Genomic DNA, 22,427 nt, shown 5'->3' with positions numbered 1-22,427 from the left:
CATAACAATTTTGAAGGTTCCTTCAAAGGTTGGAACAAATACGAAGGCATGAATTCGCTACCTGTGAAGTGAATGCTTTTTCATTTACCTGCTAATTTGAAGGAAACATCCCTGAGCCAAGGGAAATGACAAAACCCTATACTGCAGGCATTAGAGGGACCCTCCCTATTCCTGGCTCCCATCATGGAATTGACTCAGGCTGTGCTGCTCAGTTTGAGAGGCAACTTTGATTGATTCCGTTTTCCCTGTTCCCACTGCAATGCCCTTCTGTAGTTAGGATGGCAAAAAGTGAGGCTGAGATGATTACTGACATATTGCTTTATTTCTTGACGGTAGTAAATCAATGGCTTTCTAGAGAATCATACAGCACGCAATGATTCCAACATTTAGAATTTTTTTTTTTTAAAGAAGAGCATTCATTTTAGCATAGCCAGGAAGGAAGCAACATTTTAAAATAGTCAAATTTGCTAATGAGGCCTTTTGTTTGGTCTCTTAAAAAACTTGCTGAACCCAATTTCCAGTTACCTCCTCCAAACATTCAAACTCCTTGAACTCCCTTTGGAACATCATGAAGAGAAGTCTGGGGGGAAATTAGACACTGGATGAAGCAGAGATATGCTGTACACTCATTGTGAAGAGTTGGCCTTGTCAGATATGCAGAAAGCATTAAATTTGACACTATTAAATGGCAAGGATATAGGTTTTTAATCATTTGAGCCACAGAGTAGCCAATGGTCTCTGGCACATGAGGGTCTGCTCTCTTCTTTCATTCTTTCACTTGAGGGAATCTTAACAAGCTCACCTGGGAGACCACATCACCCAGGATGAGGGAACCTTCTCCATGATTCAGAAGGAAACCTTAGTCAAGGGACACAAATTGCATGTAGAATGCTGCCTCAGGTCTTGCACACATTTATAAGCTGTGTGAATGTTTCTAAGTGGTATTTCTGGCCAGATCATGCATTTTTTCCCTCTTTGTACATGGCTTTGAATGCTACATCAGTGATGCTAATGATGTTGTCTGGAAAGTAAGCTACTGTTTCCTTATGAGAACCAGACTGGGCAGATGATTCCCTATTTCAGCTCCTTCTTCCCAACACATGTACAGCTCTGGGGCCTCCCACTCGAAGTCGTTGTCAATCACTGTATAGGCCTGCTCTGAAAACAGATTCAGCATGCTTGGCTAGGAGGTCTAGAGGCCTTGGATTTGGATGCAAAACCTTTTGGGTGGAAGTAGAAGTGAATGATTAAGGGTGGGAAGCTATGAGGGAGCATTTGGAAGCTCATATGCTAGTTGGAATCAGGGAATGAACTTCAAATAGAAAGGCAATGGAAATTTTTTTCCTGCCGGCTTATTGATATTATGCAAATGTAACTGGCAAACACACCCACTCCACTCAAAGTTGTAACTTCCTGTTCAACAATCATGTGTGCATAGGTATGTATTTATTTCCAGAGGATGGTTGACATGGTTGGTGGGCCAGAATCTAAATCTTATTGATATGTTCCCTTGTTTATATGCATGCCATTTTCATAGATTGCACCATTACAAATGTGGAAGTTGGCTACCCATCCTTTGAAGTGGAACATGCATATAGCTATGGAAATATGCACACAAGGTGACATTGTGTGCAATTAAACACTTAAAGAGTCCAACCCCAAAAGATTTCATACATATAATGAAGTCTGGGTGCAGAAAGGAGCAAATAAATGAAAAAGGAAAGCAGAAGTCTGAATGACAAAAGGGAAATCTGGTTAGTCCTCTCACAGCTGGGGTACAGATGTGCCTGACACATGTGGACTGAAGAAAAGAAAAAAAATGCTTTGGGGCGTGAAATGGTGTGCCCATTTGTGCATCATTTCTTAATTAAAAATTGTAAGGGTATTTCCCCCTGTTAGCAAAGGCTTAGGAAGGATGATATTCTTTTATACCAAGTACAGACTAAAGAATCTCTGCTCAGCATCTGTCAGGAACTGATTCTCTAATCTCATCTTCAGATATATAGACCCTCCCTGTTAGTGCTGCCTCTTAATCATGCTCACAGAGCATTACAAACAACAGAGCATGGGCATGATATGAAATAGATTCCAACAGCACACATTGGGATCACTCAGATGAGGGAAAGAGACAATTAGGAAATTTTGACACTGAGAACAGCACCTTGGAATATCCTTCCTAGAGTAGCCTGACAGAATGGCTCAGTGCATAAAGAAGAGGTGAGACATTCAGAGGAGGAAGATTTCCTGGGTGACTCAGAGAAAATTATATTAGGTTTAAAACAACAACCACTATTCTAAAATGGGCATGAGCACAGAGACCCAGAATGCTAGGGTGTTTGTGAGGACTGAATAATCTGCAAAGAAAAGTTTGGAAAGCACTTGGTAAAGTGCTACTGATCTATTTCCAAAGATTGTTTGGCGTTCACATTAGTTTGTAGGACTGGGGAACATATTTCACTCAAAACAAGTGTGGAGTTTGGGCCTTTGGGCTAAATGGAGGCACTCTTGGGAACATTAGGTTAGTACTTCCTTGGGGATTCCCAGTAGCATTATGACTGGCCTGCTGAGGCCCTCTGAAGGACACCACCTACAATAACCCAGCCAGAAACAAGAAGGTAACAGCTCCAATAGAAACAGGCTTATTTTTGTTTTCTTTGACCTCATGTAGATCATAACAAATAATCAAAAGCTGATTCCCAAGAGCTTCAAAGCATAAAAAAACCCCAAAAGAACAAACAGCTATTGCAAATGAGAGTGGCATGTGCTTACATATACTGTCTTTAACATTTTTTTTGGTTAAAAAAAAACAAAATTTTTTGTTGTTTGTTTTGTTTTGTTTTTGATTTTTATAAAAAGAGATCATAGATAGAGGCTGTCCATTCAAAAGAAGGCAGGGTTGGTGTGCTCTATAATACAGCGCTTGCAATGGCGTTTCACAAACCGCAGAGCCTCCACGGACACCTCACAGTCCTGCACATTCAGCATCTGCAGGTCAAAGCAGTTGGCGGCTACGATCTGCAGGCCCTGTCCTGTGATGCTCTCACAGGACTTTAGACTCAGGCGCTTCAGATTGAAGCAGTTAAGGGCCAGGCATTCCAGGCCAGTGTCTGAAACCAAAGGGCACTTTCCGATGTCCAGAGACTTGAGTTTTGTGCAATTTTTGGCCAGGTATTCCACACCGTGGTCCGTGATGCCCTCGCAGCCCCGCGCGTTGAGGTAGCGCAGTTTGCTGCAGTACTTGGCGATATAACGGATGCCCACGTCTGTGACCCGGCCGCAGTGGGCGATGCTGAGATAGCGCAGGCGGGATTCCAGCTTGGCGATCTCCCGCAGGCCAAAGTCACTGACAAAACGGCAGTCGCTCACACTCAGCTCCTTGATAGAGCTGCAGTAGATCATCAGGTAGCGCAGGCCCTCGTCAGTGATGCGCACACAGCGGCGCAGGTACAGGTGGGTCAGTTGGGTGCAATGGGCCGCGATGGTGTGGAGGCCTTCATCCTCCAGCACAAAGCAGTCTGTCATATCCAAGTAGCGGATGGAAATCTGTTTGCCGTGTAGAGGGGACAGCTTGATAGAGGCTTCCCGGGTCAGGCTGATGCAAGTGACTTTAGAGCATCCTATTCAGAGAGAAAAAAAAATTATAACATCAGAGTGACATGGTATCTCTCCCCCATGACACCAGTTCTATCACTGATAGTCTAATGGGGGAGGAATTGGGGGGAATGAGGGGATGTCCACCTCTTCCCTTCAACCACCAAGACTTTTATAAATGCCAACTATAGTCTTCTTTATGGTGGCAATTTTTAATTCAGAAGATGGAGATAGAAGAAGCATTTACTGTATTCATAGTCATCTTGACCCACCAAGTTATAAGGGCTTCACGTCCTATGTAACTATGGTTAGTGCATTTCACACAATAGTAGATGTCCTATAGCTGGCATATGTATGTGGGTACTTCCCATTCTTAAGATCAGACACTCAGAGACTTAGGGCTAGAAGGAATTTTAAAGGGCATCAAGTCCAATACCGGAGGAAACTGAGGCACAGAGAAGTTAAATGATATACGCAGGATCACTCTTCCACAGCTAGCAAATGTCTAAGGCAAGACTTGAACCCGGGTCTTTCTAAGTCCAAGTCCAATTCACTGTGTCTCAGAGAAGAACGAAACCAAAATGCCAATCTAGTGCACAGATAATGAGAATAGGAGCAGTTCTCTATCCGACTCCCTCCATTAAGGAAAAAACCAAACAGTGTTACATGGGACTGTCAGAGGCTGGGGTAGGGAGTACTATGCTATACTTCTAGTGAAGAAGATGTGGGTTCAAATAGGGCTTCTGACACTTAGTATTGTGTGACCCAGGACAAGTCCTTTAAACTTTCTGAGCCTCAGTTTCTTCAGATATTAAAAAAATAGGTATACTATCCCTGCCTCACAGTGATATTATAAGAATCAAAGGAGGTAATGCACATAAAGTGTTTTGTAAACCTTAAGGCACTGTAGATGTAAGGTGTTGTTATTATGTATGTGGTTGGGATCTGCATTGGTAGAGAGAATTCCCATAACAAGAGTTCTCTGCACTGATGAAATCATAGCTCCTTCCCATATTAGTATGATAGAGGGGATGAATAAAGATAGAATCTTACTTATAGCAAGTAAAAAGAAAGCTTGCTTTTATCCTTCTCTATTTTATGCTGTAATATTTTGAGTACCCAAAGAGTGAACAGACTAAAATTAGTATATACCTAAAACATGAAACATTTTCTTAGCAACCAGTATCTTTCATCTCTAGCTTATTCCTCCTTCCAACCCCCCCCCCCCCAAAACCCAAAACCCTTCAAAAATCTTCATTTCCTCCTCACCTCTTCAGTTTGATAGTCTCTCGGGTGGCAAGCATTTGTTGTAACATTTATTCCTCTCTGTTACCATGAAGTTCTCTTGGATACGCTTATCTCTCCTGTCTCTGTGCAGGCCCCCAAGGTCAGGGCGCCACAACAGAGCGTAGCCCTTCAGAGTTTCTGAGCAGTGTGAACACTCTGAAGGGGTTTCCTCCCACTTCCTGGGGGACTGACTGCTCAGAAGGTTATCACAGGACTGTCTCCTACCTAGGAGTAAGGAGGTCGAAAAACTAGTCATCCATGTCAAGAGGTTACAGGGAGGGAGTAAACCACCCAGCCTGGGAGAATAGAGATGTTTCACATATTAAAGGCTCCCAGGCCTGCTCTAATGATCCAGTATCATTTCTGTGTTTGTAGAGGCCTTAAAACCCTGTCTTTCCTTTCTTCTTTAGGCTTTGTACAACACCTACTGGAAGCCTGGGGTGGGGCCTGGAAGGTTGGGATAGGGATGGAACGCACACATTCTATCAAAATAGAGGCCTCTAGTTGGTGCTAGAAATAAGGCAAGGACCTATCTCTCTGTATTACCCAAGAGCTTTGGCCCCTCAGCTCTCAATATGAGCTCTGATTTTCTTTCTTTTGAATTCTACTAGCCCCATCTGCAGCAAAATATCTGTTACACTTCGGGAACGCCACAGTGTTTGGTGGGGGGAAATGTATACCTCTATATGAAAAAGAACCCAAAATGAATGATATGTTCATTGAGTTCAGTGAATATAACACTGTTCTGGATTTATTCCTGTGTAATAGTTTGAGAAAAAGAGATAGGTTCATTTCCAGTTCAAATGGACTCACTAGATACCCATTTAGAAAGAAAACAAAGCAAAATAAAAAAACAGATTGGCTTAGATTCATGGCTGATGGAGGGGAGAGAGGGAAAGCAATATTTATATTTAGGTTGAACATATTAGTGAGGTTTGTGCCCATTATTGATTCATGGTTTGTTTCTGTTAAAGTTGCTGCTAAAATACTATTAAATTCAGCTTCCTCTCATTAGTGGGAACCTATTTCCTCCTTCTTAAGAATGCAAAAGGATCTCTCTGCAAAGCCTGACTAATGGCTTTAAGGGCATCCTCTTCCTCCTCCTCCTCATTTTTATATAGTACTTACTGTATGTCAGGCACTGTGCTAAGTGCTTTACAATTATTATCTCATTTGATCCTTACAACAACCCTGCAAGATAGTTGCTATTATTATCCTTATTTTACAGATGAAGAAGCTGAGATAAAGAGAAATTAAGTGATTTGCCCCAGGGTTGCACAGCTCATAGGTGTTTGAGGTCAGATTTGAATTAGGTCCTCCCAATTCTAGGCCTAGCACTCCACAGTACCACACGGCTGCCTCCATTACTAGGAATGTCTGCCTGAATCTTTCAGCAATGGGGCTGCATTCTAATTTCTGAATTAGAGATCGATCCTGTTTCCTGAATAGGATTGTAATATTGTAGCTTGAGACTATCAATGTGGATATCAAATCTAAGTAAAACAGCCACTTATTTTAAATTTGCTTGAATTGGCAAAAAAACAAAATGATGATAATAATGTGAGAGGCAGCTTGTACAATGGAGGGCAGTTTATATGATAGAGGCAGCTGGGTGGTATAGTGGACAGAGTTAGGAAGCTCTGAGGTCAAATCCAGCCTCAGGCATTTAGTAGCTATATGACTCCGGGCAAGTCACTAAATCTGTCTGCCTTAATTTCTTCATCTATAAAATGGGGATAATAAGAACCAACCTTAAAGCACCACATAAATGCTAGCTATTGTTACTGGAGTCAGGATGGCGAAGGTTCAAGTTCTGCCTTATGTATTGGTAGTATGACCATGACATGTTTGAACTTCCCAGTGTCCTAGGAGACCCTCTCTGAGCCACAGGTAATTTTTCCATTTGGATCAGCACAGGGCGTTTCCATACCAGGAGTTCCGCACATCAGTGAAATCACAAATAATAACATTAGCTGCCATTTCTACATGGTCTTAAGATTTACAAAGCAAGTCTGTGCCACTCCCATTTTATAGATGAGGATGCTGAGGCTCAAAGGGACTGAGAAGACTTGCGCTTTGTCTTCCCAGACAGTAAACTTCTGAGGCAGGATTCAAACCTGATCCTAAGATAGCTCTTAATTTTTTTTTTTTGCACATGAAGATCATCTTATTGGAGGAATTAAATCATCAACACTGAATAATTATTACTAAAACTTTTTTTTTTAACTATAGTTGTGATTTCATTAGCATAGGAAACTTCCAGTGAGGAAGCTTCTTTTACCAATACAGGGCAACACCTGCTTTGCTTCTTATTTAAGTGACTTGTCAAATCAATCAATCAATCAATCAACCAACAAATATTTATTATGCACTGATTATGTGCCACACACTATGCCAGGGGTTGTGTCTATAGGATCCAGCAGCCAATATGCATCACAGGTGAGACTTGAACTCAGCTCCCCCTGATTTTGAGACCAGACTTCCTCTCAGAACCACTGATAATGTGTATTAACCAATAAAATCCTCCACTAATGTGTTGCTTTATCTTATTTAGAGGTGTCTAGGGGTACAGCAGATAGAGCACTGGACCTGGAGTCAGGAAGACCCGAATTTAAATCTGGCCTCAGACACTTACTAGCTGTGTGATTCTGGATAAGTCACTTAACTTTTGTTTACCTCATTTTCCTAAACTTTCAAATGGGGAAAATAACAGTACCTTCCTCCCAGGGTTGTTGTAAGGATCAAATGAGATAATATTTGTAAAGCTCTTAGCATATCTAGCAATTGCAGATGCTAGACAAATGCTGTTATTATTATTATTAATCTAGGTATAATACTATAGCTTTGTTTACTAGTTACATAGGCAAAATGAAAGCTCCTGTAATCCTACTAAATGGGAAAGGCCTCAATATGGTCAGTACCAGTCTGTGTCTTCTTGGTGAGGTCCAGCTAAGTTTAAGGAGGCTCAGCACGAAAGGGTCAACTACCAGGTGACTTGCCCATACCCCCAAAACTCAATTTAAAAAGGCAAAGAAGGATCACAGTCTGTCTAAGAGGTAGGAGCACCCACACCTGTGAGAATTCGAATCTTCAGAGAATGACATTTGGCATTTTTATAGTACTTCAAGATTTGCAAAGCACTTTACATATATTATTTGATTTGATTCTTATAATCACCCTGTGAAGTCAGTACTGTCATCCTTATTTTACAGATAAGGAAATTGAACCTGTGAGCAGCTAAATGACTTGCTCAGGGTCATACAGCCAGTAAGTGTCTGATGCAAGATTTGAATTCAGATCTTCCTGACTCCATGTCCAATTTTCTCTCCACTATTCCACATAGATGCCCCAATCTTTCGCTATGGCAGTTTTACCTGGTATTTTCATGATATGTCTTTAAAAAAGGTCAAAGTGCCATCTAGCCACTATCTAGTGAATTCCTTCTGTTAATTAGTTCCTTTTTATCCTGTATAGAGTTTGCTTTGTATACATTTGTTTGTGTGTCATTTCCTCCATTAGACTGTAAGCTCCATGAGGGCAGGGGCTATCTTTTGCCTCTTTTTGTATCTCTAGCCTTTAGCACAGTGACTGCCACATAGTAAGTGCTTAATATGTGTTTATTGATTGATTGATCTTATTAATGAGCATTTTTACTCATTAGTCAATTTGTCAAATTAGTCAATTTGCTCATTACTCAATGAGGATAATGTTTATGATGGGGAGGAAGACTGAGTGATCCCAATTTAGATGACCCATTATAAGCTGAGTTTCGAAGGGTCACCTCTTCAGAGCACTCGCCCCAAACTCTCAAGGTACCAGTAGGCTAGAGAAGTCTCTGATTTTTCGCTTCCTTTCCAGTATACTTTAATTGAGTTTCCAGATTCCGCCAGAACTGACAATACATGAAGTGGAGTCACCAGCATCAGCCTTTGGAGGCCTTGAGGAGACTGCCAGGTAATGGTTTAAGCGTCTGGTGGCAGAGCTGCCAAGAAATAATTAGCCAGCCAACCCAGAAGAGCCAGGAATGTGTTTCCCCAGCACAACCAGGGTTGGTACTCTGTGCCAGAATTTTGAAGTCCCCTCCTCCCCCATGCACCTTCAATTTTATTGCCTTTAGGAGCATTTCTAAGCAGAGACAGGACTCTCAGGATCAACATCTATCATATTTTATATATATATATATGTGTGTGTGTGTGTGTGTGTGTGTGTTGTGTGTGTGTGTGTGTGTGTATAATATATGTATGTGTGTATACACATATCTACATATGCACATACATATAAAAGCTGTAGGGAGAATAGCATGGAGAATCAAGGAACTTTGAAGCTGAAAGGGACACAGAGTTCAGCCCTCCAACACATGGAAAGAAAAGGCCCAGAGAAATTAAATGACTTGTCCAAGATTAGACCTTGTAGCAGTAGAAATGGGACTAAAACCCAGGTCCTCTACAGTATAACATTCATCTCATTGAATCGTGCTGCCTCGGTTTACAGAGCTTTTCTTCTTCCAGAGCTTCTCAGAGAAACCGTCACAGGTATTTATGTTGCTACTCTGTCAATGCCAATGGCTTCTTCCCAATCATGACTAACTGAACATTCAGTACTCAGACAAAAATGCAGTTGATGTGGCCCTGCCATGAAGCCAGATGAGCCAGGAGAGTAACTAGCTGCTCAGGAGCCAGGGAAAGAATCTGAGCAAAAGAATGGCCTGTCATTATTATAGGTTAAAAAATAATACAAATGCATTACCTCTAAGGAAAGAGCAAACTGAGGAAGTCAGATACTGCCTCAGATTTTGTTAGTGGTATTAGTCACTGAAGATACTAGCAAGGCCCTGGCTATGTTTATTTACCTATCAAAATGGGGTTTCTCTCTCTCTCTCTCTCTCTCTCTCTCTCTCTCTCTCTCTCTCTCTCTCTCTCTCTCTCTCTCTCTCTCTCTCTCTCTGTCTCTTTCTCTCTCGCTCTCTCAAATCCCTCAAGGTACCATCTATACTTTTCAATTACAATACAATCCTTAACATATCTTGCTGATATCAGCCTCTCAACCATTCACCCCATGCCCAGGATGTGAAAGAGATGAAGAAAAGACTGAGTTAGTCCTGAAGGATTAGCCTCCGGTGCCCAATAGGTCCTCTGGGCTTTAATCTTCATCTCCAGAGAGACTTTGAAATGGATCAGTATAGCTGTGCTATTTGTTTGAAACAAACTCTTCTGGTTCATTGGGTCTCTCTTTCACAGCAGAATTGCAGACCTAAATTATCACAAAAGATGTAAAATGTACATGGCTGGTAATGTTTAAGTCTGTCTTTATGGATTTGTTGGTATCCTCCAGATACTCAAAATGTAGAACAACATCTTACATGTACCTGTTTATAACATTTTACATTGGAGGGGATCTTAGAGAAAGTGATATGTTGGAATGTTTAATTGCTAATAGTGGGGCAAGGATGAAGGGAAGAAGAATAATGAATATACAATAGTGCAAAGACTATGGGCTGCATCCTTTGCCTCTGATTACCATTGGCCCTTCCCCTTTCCCTTAGTAGTAAGTATAGTTTACTACTTCTTTTCTCTCAAAGGAAGGGTACAGGGGAAAGAGTCTTGGGTTTGTCAGCGCCCTCAGCTCATGTCCTTTGCAAGTCTACGTGTGCATGTAAACAACTGTGGGATTGTGTAGCGGCAGCAGCAGTTGCAGCAGCAGTAGTAATGGTGTGGTAGTAATAGTTTGGTAGTTTGGTAGTAATAGTGTGGTGGTAGTAGTAGTAGTAGTAGTAGTAGTAGTAGTAGTAGTAGAGTAACTAACACTTACACAGTGCTTACTATGTGCCAGGGCCTCACAACAATCTTAGGATGATGATGACAATAATGATGACTACTACTACTACTAATAGGGCAGCTACATGGTACAGTGGATAGAACCCTGGGGCCTGGAGTCAGGAAGATTTAAGTTCAAATCCGGCCTCAGACATTTACTAGCTGTGTGACCCTGGGCAGGTCACTTAACCCTGTTTGCCTTAGTTTCCTCATCTGTAAAATAAGCTGGAGAAGGAAATGACAAACTACTCTGGTACCTTTGCAAAGAAAACTCCACAAAAAATAGGGCATGAATGAAATGACTGAATACATACTACTACTAATACTACCACCAGTAGTAGCAGCAGCAGTAGTAGCAACAATAATTATAGTTAGCACTTATTTAAGACTTCAAGGTTTGTAAAGCTCTTTACAAATGGTATCTCATTTGATTTTCACAACAATTCTGGGACTATTGCTAGTAGTAATAGTAATAATAACAACAACAACAATAGCTAGTACTTATATAGGACTTTAAGGTTTGCAAAGATTTTTAAAAATGTTATCTTATTTGATCCTCATAGCAACCCCGGGAGGTCAGTGCAATTATTATTCCCATTTTACAGTTGAGGAAAGGTGAATGGAGATTAAGGGAATTATTTGCCCAGAGCCACATGGCTAGTAACTGTCTGAGGCTGAATTTAGACTCAGATCTTTTGACTCCAGGTCCAGGGCTCTATCCATCATTCAACCTAGTTGCCTACTGGTTTTTACACATAGAATATCAGAATTTGAAGGGTCTTAGTCTAACCCTTATTCAAATATAATGAACCTCAATAATCATGGCACACTGGATAGACATCTGAGTTCAAGTTGTACCTTTGCTACACACTGGCTGTGTGAACCTGGGCAAGTCATCTGACTTCTCTAAACCATAGTTCCTCATTTGCAAATTAGGGGATTTGGAACAGATGACCTCTATGGTCCTTTCCAACTTCAGATCTATGATCCTATGATCTTCTGATCTCTAAATAACATCTCTAAGAAATTGTGTACTTAAAAACCTCTGTGATAGGGAGCTCACTACTCTACTTTTTGGAAGGCAGCTCATCTTAGGCTAGCACTAATTGTTGAACAAAAATGGATCCCCTCTCATAACTCATACCTGTTGTTTCAAGTTCTGCTCAAGGTTGTTTTCAAAGGCACATTCTTCACGATTTAGCTAAATCCTCACCTGTGCTGGATATCTCTGCTAAAAGCCATGTCTTCTTCATTTGCCTTGTTTTGGAGTGTTCATCCCCTTCCTGAAAGACTTCCTTCCAATTCTCCCACCTACCTTAATACATAGCATCTTCACAGTTTCGCAAAGCCCCATTAGAACTGTAGAGTCTTAGAGAAATTGTCTGTCTGAATAGTGTCTCTAATTGTAATACTTCCACTAGGATCTAGCCATAAGTTCACTGATTTAGATATCTTTGTTATTAAATACACTTTTGCATCTAAAAGTCAAATGAAGAAATATTCAGATCTGCTTCTGAATAGGCCTAACTTTCAATCACCTTTATGGCTCTGCTATAAGAGATGCTGAATATGTGCATTTTTAACCAGATCACTCTTCACACTTTAGTGGAAAATAACATATTATAGGAAATGTGTTCTCTGAGGGTCTGTGTTCAGGTAGGATGGTTTAGTCATCAGGAAATAAAGGGAAAGTTTTCTAATCAAAAATAATGGTGGTTGGTAGTTATCAGTGGGTTTCTGTCTGCAGTACCCATAACTATTTTGAAAAAATTAGGGACGAGGAAGTTTATTGAGGGGAAATAAGCAATGAAAGTGAATTACAATCTCTTCTTTAAGAAATTGATAGCTGGTTAGTGAAAAAGGGAACGCTTGTGTAGGTATCAATCAATGAACCAACAAGCATTTTTAAAGTCCCTAACTATGCACTAGGTCTGTGACAGTGGTAGGGAGTGGAGATACAAAGGTTAAAAAGAAAAGTGAGACAGTCTCTGTCCTCAGAGATGTTCTGTTCTACATTCCACTGTTATCTTTAGGCCGACTGTCTCAGAAAGTAAGACTCATTCTCCATCTACCCTTCCCTTCCAATTTTAGAGTATATTTAGGAGGTCGTTCTGAGCAACTCCCATAACATCAATGAAGTGAAAGTGTTATTTTCAGTTACCTGAAACATCCAGGTGCTCCAGGTTGGGACAGAGGGACACCACATCAAAAACAGCTTCATTGGAGATGTTGTAACAGCCTGAGACCTCTAGTCGCCTCAGCTCTGGGCAGCACTGGGCAATGGTATAAAGTCCTCTGTCTGTGAGCCGCCTGCAGCCACTAACAGTCACTGTCTCCAACATGAGACATACATTGGGTGTGTCTTGACAAAGCCTTCGAGTTAATACTTTGAGGGCCCGGTCCACATTGATGGTCTCACCAGTCAAACGAATAGTCCTCCAGAGCCGGGGGTCCCAAGCAAGGTTGTACCATCTACGGCATACACGAGCACAGCGGCACAGCTGGTTGGTGGGCAGGAAGGAAAATATCTGGATCATTGAGTGGTCCGGGAGGCGGTCTATGTGGGCCTGCTCTTTTTGCTGCTTAGAGGCTAGCCGGATGAGAGGATGGGTGAGGCGGGTTGGAGGGGGAGAGTGGACCATGGCCACTGTCTCCCCTGTGATGGAGGAAGATGAAGTGGATGAACCTCTTCCATTCTGAAATCCATGCAAGTTCTGTGGACAGATTAGGGCTGGGCTGGGGGTGCTGAGCGTGCGCATGCTCAGGTCGGAATCTGAAAAAGAACATGAAACAGCCATCAGATGGGAGGGGGTAGCTGGGAGTTGTGAGGCAGACACATGTTTCTTTAAACATTAATCCATTGGTCCAAATGTTAGGCAAGCTAAAGATTTAAATATATGGAGTCACAAAGAATGGATCAACACGTCTCACTGCTCACTCTTAGGCTGATATACATTCATTGCGTCATGGTAATGAGAAATAAAATGTAAGCACATTCATTTTTGTCTTTCTTTGTATCCCCACCACTTATCATAGCACTTAGCACACAGTAAATGTTTAATACACATTTGTTGAATGACCACTCCACAAAATAACTAATTTTTTAAAATGACACTAATTAGTGAATATGTTTAAGAATACAGTTGTGCTATCAGGGACAGAACATTAGATAGAAGTCAGAAGCTCTGGAATTGAAATTCTGCTCTTTCACCTATGGCTATTGGGTAAGATACTGGCTCTCTCTAAGCCTGACTCATCTGTGAAGTAGAAATAATACCTGCCCTGCCTCCCTCATGGGTTGTTGGGAGGATTACATGTACTAACTTACAAAAACAGTCTGTAGACTAGAGTGCCATATAAATGTCAGCTATCATCATTATTTTTGTAAAACATTATTGTTTTGTAGTAGCTTTATTTATATTTTGGGTAGGCTGATACTAAAATTTCATGTACAATAGAACAGGGATATAGCTCAAAAGTTAGTTGCAACAAGGTAAAATCAGTTTTAAGACTGTACCTTTGCTATGGATGATACACAGATTATGTAACTCTCATGCTGAAAAAAGGGAATTAATTGTGTTGAAAAGAGTTGTATTCCTATTAGAGTGAATATGTATAACACATGAAGATCATTTGATATATGCTGTAAAGTCAAAGTCTTGAGGGTAGTAAAAGACAACACTTTAATCTAAAATGAATTGGTTCTTACACGGGAATTGGTGTGCAGTGAAAGTTTTGTGACTTCATACAAGTTTAATCTTCCATGGAGATAGAGGTACAGGACATGACTGAGATGCCATCATAAAGTGAAATTTACTTTTTTTCCACTATGGATTAAGAATGGCTGAGGATTACATGGTGGCTATGAAGAAATGTGGCTGTTCTTAAAAAGGTAATATGATTAGGGAAAAATGATAGTGTGTAATGGAGAATGATAATGGATAAAGCTTTAGTTTATTTATCTACAACACAATGTGATACTTATTCTTTAAGACTCCATCTACCTCTTACATTTTTTTTTTACTTTAAGGAGCACCATCTAATCAAAACATATAGATAAAGATTTACACCCAGAAAGGAAATTAGTGATGGTCATCTAATTCAGTGATGTCAAACTCAAATAGAAACTGATCTCCACAGTCTCATGTTGACTTACAAAAGTACAAATTAACGTTATCTATGTTGTATTGCATATTTATTTATTTTGTTAAATATTTCCCAATTACATTTTAATCTGGTTTAGGCCTCAGTGGAGCCCAAGTGGACTGCTGGAGTTTTACACCTCTGGATCTAGTACAAACATAGATGAGGAAATGAAGCCCCAAAAGGATAAGCAACTTAGTAAGCTCCTCACAGAGCACTGAACTTAACACATTGCTTGTCTAGGGTTACACAGATAGTAAGAAGCAGAGATGGCATCCAAACCCGAAGTCTGACTCCAGATTCAGTACTTGGTATTTATTACCTCCTATGCCTCAAGGTGGCAAAGATGGTAAATACAGAAAAAAAAATCAACGTTGAAAGCACTGTGGGGGAAACTGGTACAGTATTACCCCATTGGGAGAGCTGTGAATGGATCCAACAATTTGGGAAGATAATTTGGAATTATGTGAGAAAAGCCACTAAATTGTGCTTCCCCTTGATCCAATTATGTGACATGTACTCAGAGCAAGGCAAAAAACAGGACAAAAAAAGGGGGATCCTGGGTATATGTACGTATGCATAACAGCATAATCTATGGTAGCACAAAAAATAGAAAAGAGTGACTGTAAATGGACTGAATGGTACAATGGAAAGAGCAGAGGTGATGGATTTAGAGGGCCTGGGTTTAAATTAGTTCAGAATGACTGAACTAATTATGATATATGAGTATAACAAAACAATGCTGAACAAAGTGAAAAATTAGAGAAACATTTGAAAGCTAATATGAACTTCTTCCTTCCTTCCTTCCTTCCTTCCTTCCTTCCTTCCTTCCTTCCTTCCTTCCTTCCTTCCTTCCTTCCTTCCTCCTTCCTTCCTTTCTTCCAGAAACATTGAATAAGCATCTACTACAGGTCAAGCTCTTTGCTAGACAATACAGGAAGGAAAGAGATTGGAATAAACATTTATATCACACACCGACTGTGTGCTAGACCTACTATTTTTACAACACTGTTTTTAAAATAGTATTTCATTTGATCCTCACAACAACCCTACAAGATAAATGCTATTAGTATCTCCATTTTGCAGTGAGGAAATGGAGGCAAATAGAAGTTAAGTGACTCTCCTGGTGCCACACAGCAAATAAGCATTGGAGGCTGGGTTTGAACTCCAGTCCTTCTGACTCAAAGCCCTGTGCTCTCTCCACTGCGCTTGCAGCTGCCACAGTGATAGTACAAATACAAGAGGAAGCCCAAATAGCTCCTCTTGGCCTTCAAAGGTATTACATTCTATTGAGAAGAAACAACATTTGCAAAGAAAGGTAAATACAAAGTCATTTCCAGGGGGAGGCCACTAGTAATGGGGAGGATCTGGGTTGGCTTGCTTCATTCAGAAAGTGAAAGTAGGCTTCAAAGGAGAAAGATTCCAAGAGCTGAAGATGAGGAAGGGCGAATTGCAGCGATGGGCCACAGCTTGTGCAAAGTCATAGAAGAGATGGAAGGCTGTACACAGGGAAAATAATTAGGCCAGTTTGACTGGAACATTGAGTGCACAATAGGAAATAATGTTCATTGAGCCTGGAAATATGGGTTGGAGACAGACCTTGAAGGGCTTTAAAGGTCAAAAAAGAGTAGTTTGTATTTCTACCTGGGAAAAGAAGGTGTTACTAGAACTTTCTGAGCAGGGAAGTATAGCAGCAGACCCATTGCTTTTGGAACATCAATATGACAGTTAGGTATGGATTGGAGAAGGGCTAAACACTGGAGGTAGGCAAAGAAATTAGAAGTCTATTGCAATAGTCCAGGTGAAAAGTGTTAGGGATCTGAATGAGGATGGTGGCTATGAGCATGGAGAGGAAATGTTTTGGAGCTAGAATTGGTAAAAGCCGGCAACTCCTTAGAAATGAGGTGAAAGAAAGTCACCAACAATGACTCTAAGACTGTGAAGCTGGGTGACAGGAAGAATGTATCCTCAGCAGAATAGTCAATAGTCAACTAGCATTTATTAAGTGCCTAATATGTGCCAGGATTTATGCTAAGCATTGCGATACAAAGAAAGTAAAAAGAAAACAAAAAACCCAAAACAAACCCCAGTGCCTGTTCTTAAGGAGTTCACAGTCTAATGGAGACATAGAGTGTAAACAACTGTGTACATAGTTGTTTCATAGTTGTTTACATGCTATCTCTCATTTCTCCCTCTCTTCTGTGTCTGTATATATATACATATAAACATTTGTGCACACACATCTATGTATATATCTATTCAGGATAAATTGGGGGGTAGTATCAATGGGAAGGCACTAAGATTAAAGACGTATGAGAAAAGCTTCTTGCAGAAGGTAAGACTTTAGCTGAGACTTGATGGAAGCCAGAGAAGCTAGGAAGGAAGTGGCGATGAGTAGGGTGAACATTCAGAGCCTGGGGAACAGCCAGTGAAAATGCACATAGTGAGGAGATGGAATGTCACCTGTGAAGAACAACAAGAAGGTCAGTCACTGAATCCCAGAGCACATGGAGGGCAATAAGGTTTAGGAAGACTGAAAAAGCAGGAAAGGGATTGGTTTTGAAAAGCCAGAGGGTTTTATATTTGATTTTATAGGTAATAGGATGTTGCTGGGGTTTATTTAATAGGGGGTGATGTCATGTCTTTGATTTAGGAAGGTCAGTTTGACAGTTGGAGTGGGGAGAGACTTGAGGCAAGACCAGTCAGTCAGCTATTGCAATAGTCCATGTGTGAGGTGATGAGGGCTTGCCCCAGGGTCATGTCAGTGTCAGAGGGGAGAAGAAGGTATACATACAAGAAAATGCTACCAAGATAAAAATGGCAGGACTTACCAACTGATTGGATGTTGGGGTTGAGAGAGAGAGAGAGAGAGTAAGGAATCAAGAATGGCATCAGGGTTGCAAACCTGGGTGACTGGGAGGATGGTGGTATCCGTGACAGCAATGGAGAAGTTAAGAAGAGTGGAGGGTATTGGTGGGGAGGAGATAATGAATTTGGTTTTGGACCTGTTGAGTTTCCCATGTCCACAAGACATCCAGTTCAAGATGTCCAATAGACAGTTGGAAATGTGGGACTGGAGATCAGGAGAGAAATTACCGCTGGTCAAGTAGACCTAAGTTCTTTGCATCTTTGCATGATACTTGAAACCATGGGAGCTAATGAGATCACCAAGTGAAGGAAGAAGAGGAAAGGTCCCAGGACAGAGCCTTGGGAGACCTCCACTATTAGTAGGCATCACTTAGATGAAGAACAACTAAGGGATTCAAAGAAAGTGTGGTAAACAGGTAGGAGGAGAAGCAGGAGAGAACAGTCATGAAAACTAGAGAAAAAAGATTGTCAAGAAAAGAACGATCAGTAGCATCATAGGCTGTAGAGAGGTCAAGAAGGATGAGAAATGAGAAACGATCATTGCATTTGGTGATTAAGAGATCATTAGTGACTTTGGAGAGAGCACCTTCAGTTGAATGAAGATATTGGAACACAGGTTGCAGAGTTAAGAAGAGAATGACAGGAAAGGAAATGGAGGCACTGATGCACAGCAGCCTTCTCAATGGGTTTAGCCACAAAAAAGAGGAGCCATAGGACTGGGGGAGACATGTTTGTAGGTAGTAAGAAACAGAAAATAGACAGGGAACACTTGAAAATTGGTTAAAAATGCCTTAGTCAAGAGGAAAAGATTTTTCTGAAAAAGAAAATGAATTCAGTTTTAGACATGTTGAGTATGAAATGCTTGTAGGACTTTTAGTTGAAAATGTCCAATAAGAGGCTGGTTATCTGGGACTGGAGTTCAGGAAAGGGACATGAGCTGCATATGTAAATATGGGAGTCATCTGCATGGAAATGCTTATGAGGTCCTCCAGAATACTGAAGAGAAAAGTGGAAGGAACCCAGGCCAGAGCTCTAGAGTGCCCCACTGCAAGACCCGGATGATGATCTGAAAAAGAAGACTAAGCCGGAACAGCTAAACAGTGGGAGGAGAATCAGGACGAACCAAAGAGGGGGCAACTCAGGGAGGAGAGAGAATCCAGAAGAGATGGTGGTTAGGAGTGTTAAATGCTCTAGGGGAGTCAACAAGGATGACGATGAGAAAGCAGAGCTAGGAGGATAAAGTAAGAAATTAACATCACGCTAAAAGTTAGCTTGACTTTGAGTCACTGTAATGATGAATCTTAGTCGCAGAGAACTGGTTAGGAAAACCACCTCCCCACTCTGTAGAGAGATGGGGCACTGTAGATATGGAATACAATCTATCCCATCAGATGCCAGTGCTGCCTGTTTTGCTTAAATACTTTTCTTTGTCAGAAGGAGGTGAAGGGGAAATGCTTCAGGTGAAAGCTAACAAACAAAAAGGCAACAGTATAAATGAAAAGGTAACAAAACAAAATTAAAAGGAAACACAAAAAGGTAACCAACGATCCCTTTGGAGGCAGCTAAGTGGTTCTTTGGATAGAGTGCAGGGCCTGGAGTCAGAAAGACTCCTCTTCTCGAGTTCCAACCTGGCCTTAGACACTTACCAGCTGTGTGACCCTAGGCAAGTCACTTAACCCTGTTTACCTCAGTCTTCTTATCTGTCAAATGAGCTGCAGAAGGAAATGGCATCTTTGCCAAGAAAATCCAAAGGACAGTATCGCGTGGTTCACAGTCACAAAGATACAGCCACCACTGAGCATCAGGAGCAACAACGATCCCTTATCGGGAGTCTGTCCCTTCCCCCAGTATGCTAATCACCACTGAGTTCCCCCTTAAAAGGAGGCCGCTGAGCTAACAAGGAGCCATTCTTTCCCCTTAAACATCTGAGCTGAATGTTTGCTTATTATTTTGTGACAGATCTACTTTTTCAACTGTTGCAATTTTTCCTTCTAGCTGATGCATTTTGCACTTAATGTACTGCTCTATCATCACTCATCTACAGAACCAGCAGCCTGTCAGTCAAGGTGGGACACTTCAGGACCTCTTCGAAAAGTCTGAAGTTGGTGCCTCTTTGTATTTCGGAAAAGACCAGGGCTTCTCAAAAGCTACGCTCGTAGGCCTCAAGCCTTAGCTAGTACTACCATGCTGGAAAGGCTTTGAGCATCGGGGGCCTAGAACTGTGGCTCCTAGATTTACAGAGGGAATAAAGGACACTGGGTCCAACCCCCTCATTTTACACATGAGGAACCTGAAGCTGAGAGATTGTGACTTGTTCAAAGTCACACAGGTAGTGAGTGACAGAGGCAAAAATTGAACCCAGGTGATCTGATGCTTTCAAAGAGCTAGCACTAAGGGGCAGCTAGGTGGCTGTAGTGGATAGATCACTGGCCCTTGAGCCAGGAGGACTCGAGTTCAAATGTGACCTCAGACACTTACTAGCTGTGGGACCCTGGGCAAGTCACACAACCCCGTTTGCCTCAGTTTTCTCTTCTGTAGAATGAACTGGCGAAGGAAATGGCCAACCACTTCAGTAGCTTTGCCAAGAAAACCCCAAATGGGATCATGAAGAGTCAGACATAACTTAACAACAGTATTGCTATTAAGGGACAAGGATCGCACCTGTGATTTCATTAATATAGGTAATTTCTGGATAAGGGAACTCTACTAATGAAGTTATATTATTACATAGTTCCTTAAAAACATAATGTGAGGTAAAATGATGTTGTGAGGAAGCCATTAATCACATAAGAATAATGTTATAATTGTATAATTTGCTGAATATATACAGCAGAGTTTTGTGATGTTGTAATGGGGTTTAGTTATAAAGTACACATAACTGTGAAATGTGCTGCTCAGGGCAATGTTACATACGGTATTGTTTATATATGTGTATGTATGTATATGTATATGTATATTTATATAGTTATGAAGTAGCAGGAACTGAATGTGAGCAATGTGCCATACTAGAGGGATAAATATAATAGGATTATGGTTTAAATAATAGACAATAGAGGACAAGGATTAGAGAATAAGATAGTTCTTATTCACCTCTTAACCTCAGTTCTTTCAAGAAAATGGGACAAGTAATTCAGAGGGCAATTTATCCAGTGATTGTTTGCTAAACAATAAATTCTGTGAGGCATATGAAGGAAGAATACTGAGGATATGATTAGCAGATTTACTAAAGTATTTCTTATTTTAAAAAATACAAAGATTTAACTTCAATGAATGTATTGAGTATTTTTAATATTTATTAACAACAAATTATCCATGGGGTTCTTTTAAATAGGAATCTTCCTTAGCTTGATTAAAATAAAATCACATGCATCATTCAAGAATGTTTCTGTTGAATTGAGATATATTTGCAAATTGAAAAGCAATTGGAGAGATAATTCTTGAATTATCACAATCTGATTTCCTAAATACTCGAAGAAAGAAAAAAATATTTTTGATTCCGTAAAGAAGGTCAACCTGAGTTTTTAAAAAATAATACAAGTGTGAGGAAATATTACTAAGAATTCAGAAGTGATGGATGTTCAAAAGGTTTAGACTTCTGAGCAGGAATATGGATTGGCTGTAATCTTGGAAGTGTGCTCTGTAACTATTAATTCTCCCATTTCTAAAAGAGGATCTTAGGAAGCCAACCACCGTATTAACATAGCCATCCTATATCTATACAATTTCCTTATGAGTGAAGGCAAATAACAAGACTCTATTACCTTACAGAAAATAAAAATCCTAAGATCCCTTTCAAAGTGGAAATTGTATTAAATCCTATAATGATTTTGTTCCATGAAACACATTTACCTAGTCTTTGGTTTAAAAATAAACAAACCAACACTTTAATTATGATGATATAAACCTAGCTGTAGAAACAGTGGTGGATCAGGAATTTATACCTTCCTTAAACCCAGATTTAAGTATATTATAGCCAAAACACTTGTAGATTGGTCAATGATTTCTACACTGGTGGGGCCAGGAGAACCTAGAACTCTCTTCACTTTAAATCCCTAACAAGGATGCATTGCAGATATTTAATAATAGTTAACATTCCCATAGCATCATATAATTTTCAAGGAACTTTCACATGCACACCTATTAGAGGAATTAAAAGAATAATCTTAAAACAATTTATTTAAAAAGACCACTACCACTGACATCCTTTCACTAACTGGCAAATAAAAGCCCTTAATTTGTATTATTAGCTTGAAAAGAAAATTCTTCCTTTTGTAACAAAGAGGGAAGAACTGGCCTCTGATCAGTCTGAGATTGATTGATTAGATGACTGAATGTTGTTAATTTTAAGTCAGCATAATAAGAATAGGTGTGGATCCAGAGCTACTCCATTTTGAGAATGACAATTTTGTTCACACACTTCTGGTCTGTACTCCCCAATTAGTGTTTGAAATGCAAGTAACCCAAATGAGGACACGGCACAGTATCCTGTTGTGCAAACTGTTCATCTGGGACCTTGACCAATCAACTTTTGCTCCATCCTTTCCCCTATTCCTCATTCCCCAAAACCTATGTAAACTGGGTGTTCATTCAGGAAATCTTTGCTCTTTGGATGAGACTCTCCTGCTGGCAAACTCAATAAACCCTAGTTGGTCCAAATTATGTTTTTTGGCCAATCTATTCTCCTTCCCATTTCCAACATTGACATAGGCTATCACCCCAAACTTG

The 22,427-nt window shown here is 40.5% G+C and overlaps 1 protein-coding gene across 1 annotated transcript in view; it reads right to left on the bottom strand.

The window, feature by feature from the left end:
* Positions 1-300: 300 nt before the first annotated feature.
* Positions 301-22,427, bottom strand: part of FBXL7 (F-box and leucine rich repeat protein 7) — a 480,554-nt gene continuing 458,427 nt past the window's right edge. Inside the window, exons 3-4 of the mRNA XM_021008636.2 lie at positions 12,853-13,464; positions 301-3,617 (exon numbers count right to left, since the gene is read on the bottom strand). Coding sequence (XP_020864295.1) covers positions 2,881-3,617; positions 12,853-13,464 — 1,349 coding nt within the window. The 3' untranslated portion in view covers positions 301-2,880. The remainder of the gene's footprint in view (positions 3,618-12,852; positions 13,465-22,427) is intronic.

The sequence above is a fragment of the Phascolarctos cinereus genome, unplaced genomic scaffold (assembly GCF_003287225.1).
Source record: "Phascolarctos cinereus isolate Bilbo 61053 unplaced genomic scaffold, phaCin_HiC Scaffold_4;HRSCAF=312, whole genome shotgun sequence".
Taxonomy (NCBI): domain Eukaryota; kingdom Metazoa; phylum Chordata; class Mammalia; order Diprotodontia; family Phascolarctidae; genus Phascolarctos; species Phascolarctos cinereus.
Note: the sequence above shows the minus strand (reverse complement) of the source record. Positions and strands in the feature narration are given on the sequence as shown.